Source organism: Xylocopa sonorina, chromosome 5, assembly GCF_050948175.1.
Source record: "Xylocopa sonorina isolate GNS202 chromosome 5, iyXylSono1_principal, whole genome shotgun sequence".
Lineage (NCBI taxonomy): Eukaryota > Metazoa > Arthropoda > Insecta > Hymenoptera > Apidae > Xylocopa > Xylocopa sonorina.
In genome coordinates, this window is record NC_135197.1 from 2,078,726 (window position 1) to 2,094,832 (window position 16,107).

The following is a 16,107-nucleotide window of genomic DNA, read 5'->3' on the forward strand; positions in this document are numbered from 1 at the left end:
ACACCTTAAAAGAGGGAGAAATGAAATAGGTTATCCTCAATATTCATATAGTAATTTCATAGATTATAGTTTTAGCATATTATTATGAAGAATAGATTCTTTCCTAAAGATAATAAATACCTAAAAATCGTATCTTTTGCGTAAATTATTATTTTCATTGATATTTAGTATTCTTTCGTATAAAGTATTTAAAATAAGATTTGTGTCTACATGTATAATGATATGAAGTTTATTTTTTTAAATTTGATATGTAAAAAAAGTGCGCTAAAATCTCGATCGATAAATCGAAATACTTAAATTTTGGTAAATGTTTCGATTCTCGAACTTCCTCGATAAAGTAATCGTTCAAAATGGAAACGACTTTAGAGCTTCGACTTTTATTAAGATTTTTATTACAAATTTAAGTGTGTCCAATTGTTATTTATAAACTTTTACAAATTACTTCTATATATTATGGTCAATTGCCAATAAAAAAATTGTTCACTATGTGGTTTATATTGTTAGCAATTTGCACTTTTAAAATAACATGCATGTTCGTCTTCATTGTCCATTGCGTTGTCACTTTTCTCCTTATCGTGGTAAGATTTATTTTCGTTTATTGCAATTCACAATTGCTTGCGTTAACTAATCCTGTGTTGATTGCAATAAAGTATAACGCTCAAACAGAAGAATTGAAGAAATGTGTAAGTTTATTAATGCAATTTATGTAAAATTTTGTCAAAATTTAATATATTTTAGTTTAATAGCTTAATTGTATTCCTCAGATTGTACCTCAAGATACAGACGTAGAAGCGGTATTGCGGATCAAAGTCAGTTAAAAGCAATTTTCATTTGGTTTAAACTCGTTATTAAAGTCTATATATTAATATCAATGCGACTTAATATATTAATAATATTTAGTTTTGATTTCTTCAAATTAGAATGCTGATAATCGATTATTTTAGAATCGCGGTAGCGTAGGTAAACTGGAAGTGTTAGCGGAAAAGCTTGCAGAAAAAGAGCGCGTGGTAAGGAGTTGATTTTTTACCTTTATTTTTTATTAAATTTTTTAAATAAATACAATAAGCTTCACGTTATACGTAGTTGCAAAAATCGCAGTGTAAAATAAAAAACGCGAGAAAGCTCTTGTGCGATTCAGAAAATAAAACGTCATCTTGCCGACATCGATATTGCTCGCTAACGATCGAATTGAAGAGGGACATTAGAAAAACAGAGGATGAGGTTGGTAATATGCATATAATTACAAAAGCACTTAAAAATATAATAATTTACATTTATTTAAGCATAACTATGTTTGGTAGGTAAGAACATTACAAAATGAAATTTCGGATCTGTCCATTCGCCGGGAAGCTCTTAGAGGCGAAGTGTTAAAGGTAATAAAAATATGCGAATATTAAATATATATGAATAATAAATCGATAAATAATTATAGCAGCAAGAAGATTATCAAAAAATGCTGAACAACTTTACCAAGGAACTGGAAAATAAAAAGACGTTATTTTGTACGTTATCATAAAATTATCCATATTTTTTTATAACGCTTGTTTATTGTACTAATTGGTTTTACTTATTAACAATTATATAGCTTCAAGTGTTGAAAAGTCAAGACATCCTCGCGTGAGTTATTTCGCTTAACCATGAAAAACATCATCGTCTTTTTACATGTATAGTAACGTTTAAAGTATTGCAAAATGCTATACTGTAAAAAAATTAGAGTAAATAATTGATGTAAAAATAACAAATGTTGCTAAAAATCAACTAGTTTTGAAGAAACGTTGTTTTCACTCAAATCGTAATTTTTATTTAATATTCACAATATGTACATTTGAATAAACGATCGATATGGAAGATTTTCACGTTCAATGATAGAACGGATTTCAATTAGAAATATAAATTGGGGTTCCTTGGATTGTGAAGAAACGCAGAATTTGTTGCATTGCTATTTCGAAACTGGTAATTTACCTAGGGACGATTAACATTTTTTAAATATTCTATGTCATAAAATGTTTAACGATAAAGTAGTAGAACACAAGTTAATAGCCATACAAATAACTTTTGTATTCAATATCATGTGGTAAAACAAAAATCCCGGTAAACTGTGGTAATACAACAAAAAGACTTTTGAATTAAATTACTTCAACTTTCTTGTCTTTAGCAAACAAAAAAGAGTATTTCAAAAAATAAAGTACACTTTTTTGCTCGAAATATTTCTTTTGTTTCTCGAAGTTGAAATAAATTTGAAGTCGTCAAATTATATGTTGGTATGAATGCATCAACACGAACAGTATGCAGAAATATCTTGACACTTGCTTCTTTTCCCATACTTAACGTGATAGAACTTCAACAACTGAATTTCCATCCTAAGGCAGTAGTCTTGTTCTTGTCTCAGTAACTTTATATGTTTATTTGTGGGTGCATGTGAAAATGACCATTACACCGAACTAAGAGGACTAACTTTTTTTTACGGAAAAGGATACGCTTAAAAACTGTTCGTTGAATTTACGTGCACGTGAAAGGAACCTTCTTGTCATTCTCTTCTTATTCTTCTAATATTTCTTAACTTGATTTTCTTCGTTCCAGGCGACTTGATGCAACGTCCTATGAAATAAAGAGAGATTTTTGATATCACACGAAATTGTTAATCGACATGCTCTTCGAAACTGGCGTAACAAATGCGAGATGTGTTTTACTGTTATTTTGGATACATCTTTTGTTTATTTTTTATTTGGATCAAAAGAGTACGTGTAAAGCGAACAATTTACCGGAATATTTTGTTACTTGTATCACAAGTTTCATCAGAATCGATCGTGAGTATTTTTTTCTATCCTTTTCCTGAAAATTGATATTGTAAAATATAGTGATTTGTTAATTAAAAAATATCAAGATATTCGCCTTGAAAGATTTAGATTACCGTTTGTTTATAATTCTGTGTGATGAGATGGGAATTTCTTCAGAACTGCATGATAGAGACTGTAAAAGGCGTAAAAACTAACACTCAGAATAACGATCAGCGCCGAACCAAATATCCAGGACAAAAAGTTTCCGTCTATGATATCGGACGTTTCCTTTCTCTTCCTCGCGCTTATTTCGCCCAGCGTGGTACCTCTTCGTTCTTCCATCAACTTTTTCATGTTCGCTAATTTCTCACGTAACTCGTCAACTGATTCAGCGATATCTTCGATCGAGTCGGCTTCAGGTAGATCTAAAACTTAGATAAATAGAGCGTAATTCGGGAAATGGAGACGTTCAAGAAGGGTTTGCCAAATAGTACGTTTCAAAATGTTGTTTCGGAGTTCTTCCCTTTTTCCTCGGGAAATAGTATCGAGACTTTTTTTAAGCGACGCAGTGTTACTTAAAGGATATCTTGAATGGAAGCTAGGACTACTTACCCGTTGCTCCTGACGTGCAAGTATGCGTTACTGTTTTCATGATGATTTCTTGTCTCTATATCTTTTGACTGTATAACTTGGTCCACGGTTTGCCACATTCGTCGGTATTGATCATCCAGCATCCCGCGCCGTAGCGCAGTCCCCACCTTCTGGATAGTTAAGTTTCTTCCCTCCCTTCCTCTTCAATTCAATTATAATCATCGAGTTAAATAATAATAGATTTTCTGTTTAAACTTTGGAATTGATCATATTTGCGTAGGTTTGAAAATTGAATAAAACTCTTGTGCTTTTTTTTACAGAAGAATATAAATAATAAATGGTTAAAAAAGAAACAAATACTGATTTGAACAACATTTCCCTTTTATCTCGACGTCTTTACCATCATATATGTATATATCTTAAGTATTAACTATAATAAATAATATTTCTCAGATATATAAAAGCAGTATTGTACAATTTAATATTAATTACAGGTGTACTTTGAATTGTTGAAAATGATTCAAACGGACCGCGCTTTTTCGGTAGAGCGCCTCAGTTAAGAAGGCGCCACAAGTTGTCATCGATCCAGTCGTGTGCTTGTAAACCCGGCTGAAAAAATCGTCTATCGTTCGGGTGGAGTCGGGTGCACCTTCGGAGACGAAAGCTGACGTCACATCGCAAGATGGCCACTGTATAGGAAATGGAGTAGCGTAGAGGCTGGGCGGTAGGAACAAATCGTAGGTGTGTCAGTACTCGGCTTCTTCGCGATAATGCCATCGAAATGCCGATTGTTGCTAACTGACTCGCGCCTCGCGCACTACTCGTACGTACGATCGGAATCGTTCTCCAGGCCGAGTCTCGGATGGTGATGATAATTCGTGAAATAGTCTGCGAAGCAAATTAAGCGGTGTTTCGAAACCCTCCTATAACATTTTAAGAATCTTTATCCTGGGACAAAGTTTTCTCCTGTTCCTAGCTTATCAGTGTGTGGGTATAGATACATTCGATTAGATAGGGTGAAACTGTATCCGAATGAGATCGAAGTGGAAAGTAGACAGTGGTCTGCCTAGCTATCGTTCTCTTGCTGTTCGAAGCTATTCTACGGATGTCAGACTCGCCTGCCCGGCTCCAAGGAGATAGTCGGACGTGCACCGTGGGTGTCTGCTGCATATTGAGGTGTTCCAATTAAAAATCGGTCGACGATTCTGTAAAGAGGCTTGATGAAAAGGGAAGGATAACGAGTGTACGATCGACGTATAAAGGATCCAAGTGTGCGCGACGTGTAGTGAGTCTACCGATCTTTTTCGTGATCTGTCAAAATTGATTGGCTGAACTAACGTATATAATCCGTCTTGTCGATCTACGGTGAAACTGTTCGCTTAATTCGCCAACTTTCAATTTCTCTTCCTATCGTGCAAGAATACGATCGATTTTTCCGAAGCGAAATATTCTGGCCGTCTGCGACTTTGTTTCCGCTGCGTATATGTGGTGTGCTTCCACGGCGACACATCGATTGAAACCCTTTCCAGTAAACAATATCCAGTCTCCGATGCGAGAATGTGTCGTCCGAACAGTGAGAACGAGACATGAGTTTTGACCAAGGTGAAAAGCCTCGCGGCCGGTCGAGTAATGTTGAACTTGGAGCTGTTGACGAGATTATTCGAGCGATGATTCCGCCGGTAGGTGCTAGCTAACCGAAAAACGCGAAAAGAACAACGACCTTCATCCTCCAACAAACAAAAATTATGAAGATAGGTTCTCTTTAGGAGTTTTAGTTCATTGTTCAAGAAGGAAATATATAACTAGAGGATTCCGCCGTGTGGATGTTGTTCGACAGTCGTCAAAACTATGCGACAAAGACAAACGGAAGGACAGACGATTACGTACAAATTGAGCAAAACAAAGAGAGACAGTGAGAGAAAGAAAGAGGAATCGACGAGGAAAGATGACTAACTGAAAAGCTCGAGACGAACTAAAAAGGTACATATATATACATCGGAAGCGGAAGGTGGCTTTCGTTGTCACTGGCGCGCACGCGAGTAACCATATTATATCCGGCACGCGTTTATGTCCATTTCTCATTTGCGTGTATATTTGAAGTGGAGTTTCAGTGTGTCGGAGGAGGTGAGAGAGTAGTAGGATACGCAAAATGTGGAATATGATGTGCGACGTGATGCCGACTATCGCGGAGGACAGCATTAGCCAACGAAGTTCGCAGTACTCCGGAGAGGATGCGAACTTCGAGCAGCTGATGGTCTCGATGCTCGATGAGAGGGACAAGTTGATGGAATCTTTGCGCGAGAGTCAGGAGCGGTTGCAAGAAACGGAAACGCGGCTGCAGGAGGTAGAAAAAGAACGGGACTCCCTAAATCGTCAACTTAACGCCAGTATTCCTCAGGTAATATTTTATTCTTTTATACATATGTGTTTTTCGATGGTTGAAAAACTATCGAAAAACTATGTTTAACAAATTAATTTTTCTAGTAAATATAAAGTGTTTAACGAGAAAGTGTTATTTCCAATCGTCGATATATTTTTGAGTTGCGATAATTTTGTTGTTTGACATTTTAATCGGACTTCAGTAGACCCTGTTTAACTAGGGAATTGTCAAGCGTAGTCGATGCGTCTGATCAACAAATTGTTAGATACCGATTTCGACTTATTCATTCGTACAGGGTGTGCCAGAATAAACGGCTGAAGCTTGCCAATATCCATTCTGCTGAATGGAATGAGGAAAACTTATATATAATATATATTATTACGACGAATGTTTTGTTGTATTCGCAGAATTAGAAAGGAAAATCAAAATTTAATAAATTTTTAGGTAGCTGTCGATTTCTGGAATTGGAAATGCCTGATATCGAAAACCCTTGTCCATAGATGATCTATTAGAATTCATTTAATTATGATTCATACATGATCAACTGTTACACAAGTGTATTTGTGTTTGTGTAATATTATATCTATGGAATTTGAATTTATTTCTTGTTTCAATCTCTTTGAATGTCTCTTTTAAGGAAAATTTAATTTTCGTTTTATACTGATAGTGTTTCCTAACGATTATATTTTTTTAATACGATGTAACTATGTTATACCTACGTTATATTCATATTCCTAACTTAATTGCAGTTTCTATCACGTTACTGTTCAAATTTCTCAATCTCAATTGGACGTGTATATAAGCTTTTATTGTCTGTTCTTATTTCTTCGATCTATTGCGCAAGCTAGATAAAGAGGAATTTAATGATGCCATAAAAGAAGACAAATAGCAATTGCACGTGGGCAGATACATGTAATAAGAGTGTGTCCAAGTCTTTCCAATACTTCTGGTTGTCAGTGGCCATTGTTTCGACTATATTATATTAATTAACCTGTTTATCTTTAGTTTATCTTTAGTTTCATGTTAAAGGAGAGTTGATGTCAATGTTAGAACGAGTTATTCGGTTCAAGCCGGTTCAGCGAAGCTGGATCAGCACGTGTTAACTTGTTCGATTAATGGGGAAGCACGTATCAATATTTGCCTAACGATAAAACTGTCAAACGATTCCTTTTTATCGTGAAACTTTGGCTAGAAAAATCGGCTGCTTGACCAGCTAGGTTTTGGACTCGTTTATTTCACACTTTCGTCATCGAATGTGTGGTCTACAGTAATCAGTAGAAACAAATGTTTCGTTGAAAAGACATTTCTTGCTGTTTTATTTAAGTGAAATGAAAATATCACAAATTCAGTACGGGTGTTATCTTCTTTAATTGAGGATTTGATAATAAATTGTTCTAAAGATTGTATTCCTGTTTGAATAAATATTTACTCTTTGGTAGAGTAAAGTTATGTTATTGATTTTGTAACATGGTAAAAATAATTCTAGACTGAATCTAAAAAAGGTTGTACATATTATTTGAATTTTAGTTCTTATAATCTACATACTGTTTTTTAGTAATCAATGAGACAATAACATAATAAAGTGAAAATATCGTACAATCATATAAAGCGCCGTGTATACATGTAGAAAATAAGTTTCTGAACAAATAACATTTTAATAATATAAATTTCTTTGCCTAACTTTGATTACAATATACCTTGATTACAAATAAATTGACTTACTTATTATAACGACGGGAAACTTAAAAGTGTCATTGGTATTTTTCTAACTACACTATATGCGGCTAACTATGGATCTGTAATTACCGAAGTGTTTACGTAACGATTACGATAGAAACGATTTAACCGACACGTTATCTTCGCGGTGTCCCAGTTTTCAAGGGAGAAGATATACAACATTATACAAGTTACATTACGATCAAGCTTTCTACACGAACCTTTCATTTTCAATAGATGTCAGAATTTTAAAACAATTATAAAGTTTGAGTTTAGTTCTCAGAATAATTAGCGAATAAGAGATTTATGATTAGAGATACGATTTAGATTAAATTTTTAAAATTTAAAAAGATTTTTTTAATTCCTATACTATATTATATTATTAATCATAACAAACATTTATTTGAAATACAGGTAATCTAAAAGCGCATGTTTTGGAATTGTACAGCACTACAAGATCAGTTTCTCACATGTCCACCTCATAACTTCAAACGTCAAATAACAATTTGATAAGGTAGTGTGGTATCAGAGTGGCAAGCATTTGAAGTATAGAACACTGATATTGGAGTTATATCATATAGTTAACTCTTTGATAAAATTTTGTAACAGACGTTTTCTGAGAGTGAGACGGTAGAAAAAATTCTCTGATACAATTTTGTGAAACCATTCCAGTAATATTTTTATTCGACATAAAAAAAATATTTGGTTTCTAAAAGAATTGTGATTTATATTTGTATCATTTCAATTAAATAAAAAGCAATTAAGCAATTTTGGATAGGCAAAGTTTTAATAAAAATATAATTTTTTACGAGCAACATGTTGAATGAATTGCGTGCCTTGTTTTTCGCGTCTGGTATCGCCAGTTCTTTTTCCCGCAGGAGAGTGATTCTTAGGTATTGTATTTAATTACACGTAACTCTCGTCCGTCCTGGTAGTGCTACGAGAGTTGGATATATCGATGATGTCGTGTTGAAAAAAACAATGTTGAGTATATATGTTATTAACAGGCCACAAATTCGTTCACGTTTGTTTTTCAAAGTTTGAACATTTTACAGATTTCTTCTAGAAGTTGATAACTGTAAAAGTAAAATTATTAGGCCAACAAATGCGTATGTTATTAGAATGTGGCACTTATGCATAGGAAAAGGGAAAAATGAGCTAGTCGTTTAAAGTAAAAGGCCAACGCGCGGGAATTTCACGCTTCTTGGAAACCGATTAAGGACGCAACGTTGAGCTATGTGTCTACTGATTGCGATACTTATTTCCTTGACCGGCGTATATTTATACAGAAACCGCTTATTGCTCCGTGAATTGTTTACAGGAAGGTCGAAGTAGGTGGAAGCTGATGTATTATGATTGGTAGGAAAATGATTTAGTGCTAATGATGCGATACAAACAAACATTATAACAAGAATATACACAGTATTATTGCAACATAACATTAGTATTATTTAGTTAGATTTTTGTCAGTTTTCTCAGTCTTATTCCGCAAAATTTCCATTAATTACTTCGACCGCAATGTATCGGAACATTTTCCAATTTTTCAATGTATCAGTAAATTTCAATTATTATTTATGTATTATTTATCTATAGCACACTTTGCGTTTTATTGAAAATCAATTATTCTGAATGTTAAACATTAACTTTCCTTTCTAACTTTAAACATGTTACACGAATTAAAATGTGAAGCATTATCTTGACAAAATAAGTATTTTCTAAGTAGAGAAGCCTATGAAAATTTTCATTTCAGTTTCATAAAATAGAAATGGGTTTAGCTATCAGTTGCTCATTCATAAGAATGCCGCGATTCAAATGATATGTAACTTCAATCAATAAAGTTAAATATGTGAATTAAAAATAGAAGTTGTTCATTTAGCTGAAGGTTAGGAATCGGGTATTTTTCTCTGTGCTTCGATATAATAATAGATTGCTTTTTAAGGTAAGGAAGATCGAAGAGGTTATTAAAGCGTATTTTCATTGTAAAATTCTCCGAGAATGATCATTTTTCCATGGTCGGAGGCGAAACGTGACGCACACGGTCTAGAAGCGCAATATTATCTACTTTGTGGTCCAATTCCTAGCGATATGTGCACATAACGGTAAACCGCCGGAAATGCACATAGATCTCGATGCAAACTGGTAGGTAGTGTACATAGGTGCTCGTAACGCGGCATCTTATTCGCCTATTTCTACCGTGAAATCTTCCCTGTATCTTTGGAATGAATTTATGGATAAAAATCCTGCCGCGCTGGCTTTTCTTTAAGTCGACCATGTAGGAAATGGAGAAATCCGAATAGTAAATAGCTAAGGTATAACTTATGAATCGGTATTACTATTTTTAAATTATCGTTCTAGATAGAGAAGGTACGAGAAGTGCATTTTTCAAGCAATCGTTCAGTCTAAAAAACGTTTTTTCTCAATTATGCATCGAGCTTTTTCGTAGATGAAACGTGACAATTTTCTGCGACGTTTGACTAGATTCACTGATAATCTATGAGCCAGTTATATTATCTTGTCAGGAGCAGTTTTGTTTTATCGTTCGATTTAACTTTTGTCTCTTACACGTCACTCGCATTTCACAATTCAGTTTCACGTTACATTCCATATGAAAATTTGCAAAAAGTAGAGATTCTTCATGCATTAATGGTTTACAAGATATCGAATAAAATAAGGGACAAAAATTATTATATAGAATAGTCCTATCGATGGGAATAATGAGTGGGCGAGAAGAACCGCATTTTCTGAGCGATTACTACAGAAAATGGTGATAATGATATATAAAAATTTCTTATCGCTGCTAATTTCTCTCTGGTATCTCTTTGAATACTTATCGAGGTGATAACGTTGCATGTCGAACGTTTAAACACGTGACGCGTGCTGAAATTTCTGATTCATGTTAATTATGCTTCTCGTGACGTTTTGAGACTTCGATATCCTATTTATTAAGTTGTTGAGTGATAATGCGAAAATTTTGCTGGCCTTAAATGAATATCATATAAAATTGTTGATCTTTGATGATTATCAAAATATTATTTATCAGAACTTTGTTTCGTATTCGAGAGTCCAAATTTGTGCAAAGTCTGACTCATCTTCAAAAAGTTGTTACTTTAGAAAGCTACGATTTTATCTTAGTTTGCGCTGGGTTTACGTCACAAATCTTTGAATGTTACTGATTATGAATCACACCGACTTCTAAAGTATTCCTGGTAGTATATACATAGTTCGTCATCTTCGATTTCATAATCAGAAATCTGAACCTTTCTTCGGGTTCACAGTTAAACAATTAAAATAAGAATGCCATGGATTCCCAAGAAACATACATATATACTTGGTAAAGTTCATTTTTCTCATTCTTGAATAACAATTAATAATTGTCTAAGAAATTTGTGTTTAATGGTGGAAAATGCAACTTTTTATTGTTAGTATATATAGGGACAAAGGACATAGTGTAGACCATTGATATATTCACAAAATATGAGAGAGGAAGGTTCATCAGTCAGTTCATACATCACGCAGTGCGTTGTATGAAAAAATTGATAAAAATTATTGTATTATTTTTATCTGGCCTATTGATTAATTGCACGAAAAATGGCTTCTAGAACTATCTACTGTGAAATTACCAGACTTGCCGGAATTTACCCTTATTCCGTCAGATTTCTGTTTCAATTGCATATTTCAGTTGCAAATTCACCGCACACTTATTGCGATGCAATTTTTTTTATCATAGGACATCTTTAAACACACTGAGCAACGAGTTAGCATTTGTCTTATAAATAGATACAGATTTGGAAGATTCTTGTGAAATATAGAATTTAAACTTTTTTTTGTTATTCCCACTTCTTCATGGAACCAGTATGAATATCGTCAACTTTCATTTTTCAACAAAGTTTCAATTTCAGATCGGAGCAAAAATTTTGAAGGGAAAGGGGAGCAAAAATTTGTTCAGCTAGCAATGGGAATAAAAGCTGCATGGATCTCCCGGCGAATTTATGGCGATCGTATTATATTTGCATGCACCACTTCGGGGATTGTCGTCCCTCTGAAAATTCCCTTTGCATTTTTTCGCAGCAGGATTCACCGTTTCCTGCGCGACCCACTGGCACATATACCCGAGACAAAGGGTAGAAATGAAACGGGAACGGATAATAAATGGCAACCAGATAGAGAAACGAACCAACGTCCCACTGTTCCTTATAGTCCCATTAACTAGTCTCATTTACAAATAAATCAGTAATGGGAAAAAGAGAATAGAGAGAAGAAGAAATAGAGAGGAAGAGAAGAAATGAAGTAAAAAATAGTTGTTTCGTTTTTAAGCAACATTAGTCCTCGCAATTAGCAAGCTCTGAACCATTGCATGGGATGTGGGTGAAAAGTAGAAGGAAAGAATTTATCTTTTATACGGAATAGGTAGTAACAACTATTTTACAACTTTTCTACCCATGATTTCTGGTAATGCTTGTCCCACCTGAATATGGCAAAGGTTAAACAAACGTTTTCGTACGTGTATCCAGAGAGTGATAGGATTATACTAATGATCGTAAGGAAATCTCGTAACTGGGGGTTCAACAAGAGGCCCCTTTTAGGGATTGTAATTAATTACGATTAGCAATGGAACAGCGAAACGTCGTCGGTAAATTAACGACGCCGATGTAAAATCAGAGGCCGCGGATTAATTTAGATTATTACAATTTATCGAAACGGCTTGACACAGGATGATAAGATCGAATATGATCGTTGAAATAATTGGCGACCAGCGTACCACGTGTATACACTATTGAAATTTTAATATCTGCATATAATTTCGGCTCATTTGTCGAGTTTTACGTTAGGCTTATTAGTCTGTCCTTAGTATAATATTAGTATTAGGAAAATACTCTAAACTCAATATTATACTATTTTATATCTCATAAATTTACTAAACCTAAAATCAAATATTTTTGCATGATATGCATACTCTTTGCGTAATATGATACAAATAAGGATTACTCGCAGAGCAAGAAGATAAAGAGGAAAAAAAATGATAGGAAATCGGCTGAGAGATTGATAGTCAAATGAATTATTTCAACGAAGAGAGAATTCAAGTATACTCCGTAACTTAGGTTGAAGCTTCATTTAATTTTTGAACGACTTACGTAAAACGAGTCTTTTCTGATGGTTGAAAATCGTTTCCGTGTGTGCCGTAGTTGCGGCTACTGACTTCCCTCGTCATTAATTTCGTGTTGCACACTGCCTTGACGTGCTGGCATTGAGTAAATGGCATCACGAAACCGCAATAGAAATCACAGTCGATCCTAATTTTTGCTACTTTCTTTAAATGATCTTTTCTCTATGTTCTACAATTTACTAATCGAGAGTTGTATTTTAAATTGGTTGAGATGTATCTTGGTAGTGTTCAATTTTTTTTACTCTTTTTGACTGACTCTTTTGCTTGTAACGACTTTCCGATAAAATTAATATGTATTTTTCCGCTTGAAAATACTGCTTTAGTAGTATTTTATTTTCAGATTCCTTTGATAAATGAGAATCTTTAAATTTGGCTTAAAGTTATATTATTCTTTTTACAAGGGACGAAGAATTGTTACAAAAAATTTATTCATTGTTAAATTAAACCAATTTCAATCAGGAACAAGCGAACGAGGACGGAACCTTGTCATAGCCCAAATTATGGAACGTTTCCGTTAATATTGGAATTATCAATTGAATCGGTGACAATTGTAAATAGAATTTCTCTCTCTCTCTCTCTCTCTCTCTCTCTCTCTCTCTCTCTCGACCTCTTGACCTGCGTCACTTCAATTCAGATCACTCCAGACAGACGATTTTAATACCAATTTCAGTTAATTTAGACTCTTAATATGAATCAGAGCGATTGAATTAAATTGAACTTTTAATGAGGGAGTGAGCAAGGAGTCTGGCTTTCGCCCTCTGGAAGAAACTAATATCTTGCATTTGTTTCTTTTTTCCACGAGATACGAGATATAATAGTGAACTTCAAAGAGGAATTCCGCCATAAGACTCGTGCACTTTGACACGTGAAAAATGATCTAACTCTTTGTTTTGTAGCATCTTATTAGTCATAAGGTAAAGTGTGGAGTATGTGTTATAAAACTGAATATTACATTCGAAATCAATTTTAATCAGAAGTTTAGCTTTAACTTGTAAAATTAAAGATAACATTCTATAAACTATGATGTTTTGACATTCTTCATCTACTAATATTTGTATCGTGTATTTAGTATCATGCTAATTGTGTTGAAAGATTATTACACATTTCTCTTGTGTCTGCGATTCTAAATATTTATGTAAGTCTAAAGAAGACAAATAATTGAATTCAAATTTGAAGTAATATACAATTTTAGGTCATATAGTGTTGTTCGATTTTACAACTCGGCGGATTAGTACATGCTACATTTTTCTATTAAGTGGAACTGTGTTACGTGAAGGTTGCCTGCAGGTATAAACTATCTGGTGTGCAGATCGGAATTCGAATTCTAATCAGTTTCTTCTGTTGTATTTCCAAGAACCAAATGCTTCTGTGGATCGATTAAATAGCTTAAATAGGAACAAACAGTATAACGATTGGAAACCTGCAGCAGTCTCATCGGTTTTTCCTTCTTCTTTCCCATCGATGGATCGAAAGGTGTTGAGCGTTAGCTTGTTAAGTGGCCGCTAACAACTTGAATTCTTCGGCTTCGACGCCCGGAGCTGATTAGCGAGAGAAAATCGAACACCTCCGCTTGCAACCTCGTGAAACATCTCATTGCTAATTGATTTGTACGCCTTTCGAACCTTCCTCAACCTCTCGCTCGAATTTCTTCACTGCTGTTTCACTAAAACTTGCGCAGGATATTCCTTCACTTTTTGCTTTCTTTAAAATGAGCCACGGAATTGATCATTTTTCATCTTCGATCTGAATTAAAGTTTCGAAAAACTGTATGTTATATAAAATTAAGCAATTGTAAGCTGTTGCTACTGTTTAAGTGTAACTCTTAGTCACCTTTTTTTTCTTTTTTTTTTTATATAAAGAACTAGTAAAAAAATAATTAATTTCCTTGTATATTGTTCTTATTTTATTCTTGTGGGATAATTAAAAAAAATTTACACACATTCATTTAAAAATATCTATTTTCTTTATCTAAATTTCCAAATTTCTTTTGTAATCCATTGCGTTATCAGTGATCTATTCTGGTTTTCATTGTATTTATTCGTGCAGTTACTACTTCATATGGAACTGCTTTCTTCAACAGTGTATACACCGTTACGTTAGGAGACGCATTGTGCATTTATTGACGATGAAATGCGTTCCACGCATATAGAGATAGGGTGTGGATATCGTGATGTAATGTGTGCCGGATTACAGGCTGCCTCGAAGCAATTGGAGTGCGAAGGGCAGAGTCACTCGAGCGGATCGTGTTACGTGATTTTTGCTTTCATCCTTCCGTGATTTTCTTACAGACTGCTGTTCCCCTTTGCTCCTTTAAAATGGACTAAGATACACGAACGTTTCTCTTACGGTGGTTAGGCACTTCTCTTATTGTCATTAGATCCTATCCTTAGGGATCTGTCTCACTAATTGAATTGTGGAAACCTTTCTGGTTCGGAATTTTATATACTAGCACCATTTTATTTCTTTATACGAAGTATGCGGAAAATTAAATTGTAATTAAAAATGCATTTATTATATTGAAGAGTAATTAAGAACATCTCTTTGAATATTTAGGAGCATTTATAATAATAATTATTATTATTATTGTTGTTTTGAGGTAGAATGTAGGAAGGACTAAATAAGGAATTCATGTTTGCAATGCAGAGAATTATAGTAAAGTAGTATAATTTTTTTACACCTGAATCTCCTTTACAATTACATATTTTTTATGTATATGCTAAAGAAACTACTATTTTGCTTGTCAGCAATAACTTACGCATATATAACAATGGTAATCGTTGAACATTCTTATCTAAATTCGATGAACATTATTGCTAATCCAGTTTAAATGGAATAAGCAGAGGGACGATAGGGTAATCGAATCTTTCGCTAAAACAATTTCAAATGGGCTGGTTGAATCACAGTAGGCGCGTTTCTCTACAAATCAGCGCCAGTTTCGTCGGGATATTCCGGCATTATTTGGAACGATCCTGACAGAACGTTGTACGGAAGAAAGGGTTTGCTGCCAAGCATGCTTGGAGCGATCTCGAAGCTGCGGCAACGCGACACAAAGACCGTTTCATTTGTAATACTGCGGAAAGTTTTGTCCTGTCTAGCACAGAAAGGGCTAGAGAGAAATCAGGGTGGGAAACTTTTGGGGGTGGAACCTCTTTTTACCCTCATTCCCCATCATTCCTCTCTCTCTCTTCTTGTTATTATTTTTTTCTCTCCGTGCTTCAGCACTCATACAGATGCATACGCCTATATACAACTGCACACAGATATTCAAGGATCGACCGATGAAAAACTGACCCGCTCGCAGTTTCGGCGCGTAATGCCGGCCAGAGGGTTGCAAAAAACTGCAAGCGCGTGCAACGGAAGAGTTAGGGGATTGGAAAGGGGGGAAGCGTGAGAGAAAAGAGCGGAGACGAAGCGAAAAAGGCGATTAGGTCGTCACGACCTTCCGATGAGAAAAAATACAGATCAGGCTGTGATACTTT

General features: G+C 34.6%; 3 protein-coding genes and 1 long non-coding RNA gene across 13 annotated transcripts in view; 3 read left to right on the forward strand and 1 right to left on the reverse strand.

Annotated features, from left to right (window-relative positions):
• The first annotated feature begins 93 nt into the window (after positions 1-93).
• On the forward strand, positions 94-2,713 carry LOC143423755 (uncharacterized). Of its 3 annotated transcripts, none has more exons than XM_076895307.1 (7): positions 94-683; positions 765-809; positions 945-1,007; positions 1,084-1,221; positions 1,302-1,373; positions 1,433-1,502; positions 1,586-2,109. In XM_076895307.1, the coding sequence occupies exons 1-7, from the start codon at positions 486-488 to the stop codon at positions 1,633-1,635; spliced, it is 636 nt and encodes a 211-aa protein (XP_076751422.1). In that variant the 5' UTR covers positions 94-485; the 3' UTR covers positions 1,636-2,109. The 3 variants fall into 3 exon arrangements, with proteins under 3 accessions (XP_076751422.1, XP_076751423.1, XP_076751424.1); XM_076895308.1 differs by having other exon boundaries at positions 1,436-1,502; XM_076895309.1 differs by lacking the exons at positions 1,433-1,502; positions 1,586-2,109 and adding an exon at positions 2,581-2,713.
• On the forward strand, positions 2,593-3,971 carry LOC143423759 (uncharacterized). The gene is made up of 2 exons (XR_013101855.1): positions 2,593-2,807; positions 3,863-3,971. It is a non-coding gene; the product is annotated as an uncharacterized LOC143423759 (long non-coding RNA).
• LOC143423757 (uncharacterized) lies at positions 2,721-3,548 on the reverse strand. Its single transcript, XM_076895311.1, is given in 4 exon segments — positions 2,721-2,832; positions 2,912-3,208; positions 3,390-3,432; positions 3,434-3,548. Coding segments are annotated over 3 exon segments (411 nt in total). The 5' UTR covers positions 3,512-3,548; the 3' UTR covers positions 2,721-2,832; positions 2,912-2,918.
• A 1,163-nt stretch (positions 3,972-5,134) lies between the features above and the next one.
• The window catches only part of Liprin-alpha (PTPRF interacting protein alpha), a 34,330-nt gene continuing 23,357 nt past the window's right edge, over positions 5,135-16,107 (forward strand). For all 8 annotated transcript variants that reach the window (XM_076895276.1, XM_076895283.1, XM_076895280.1 and 5 more), the window contains exons 1-2: positions 5,135-5,348; positions 5,469-5,766. In XM_076895276.1, the coding sequence (XP_076751391.1) occupies positions 5,518-5,766 (249 nt within the window). In that variant the 5' untranslated portion in view covers positions 5,135-5,348; positions 5,469-5,517. The remainder of the gene's footprint in view (positions 5,349-5,468; positions 5,767-16,107) is intronic.

Bases quoted from the DNA above. Each gene is read 5' to 3' on its own strand.
- LOC143423755 (XM_076895307.1), top strand. From the start codon at position 486: ATGTGGTTTATATTGTTAGCAATTTGCACTTTTAAAATAACATGCATG. The intron at 1,222-1,301 runs GTTGGTAATATG...TATGTTTGGTAG, and splicing joins TTAGAAAAACAGAGGATGAG to GTAAGAACATTACAAAATGA. The intron at 1,503-1,585 runs GTACGTTATCAT...ACAATTATATAG, and splicing joins AAATAAAAAGACGTTATTTT to CTTCAAGTGTTGAAAAGTCA.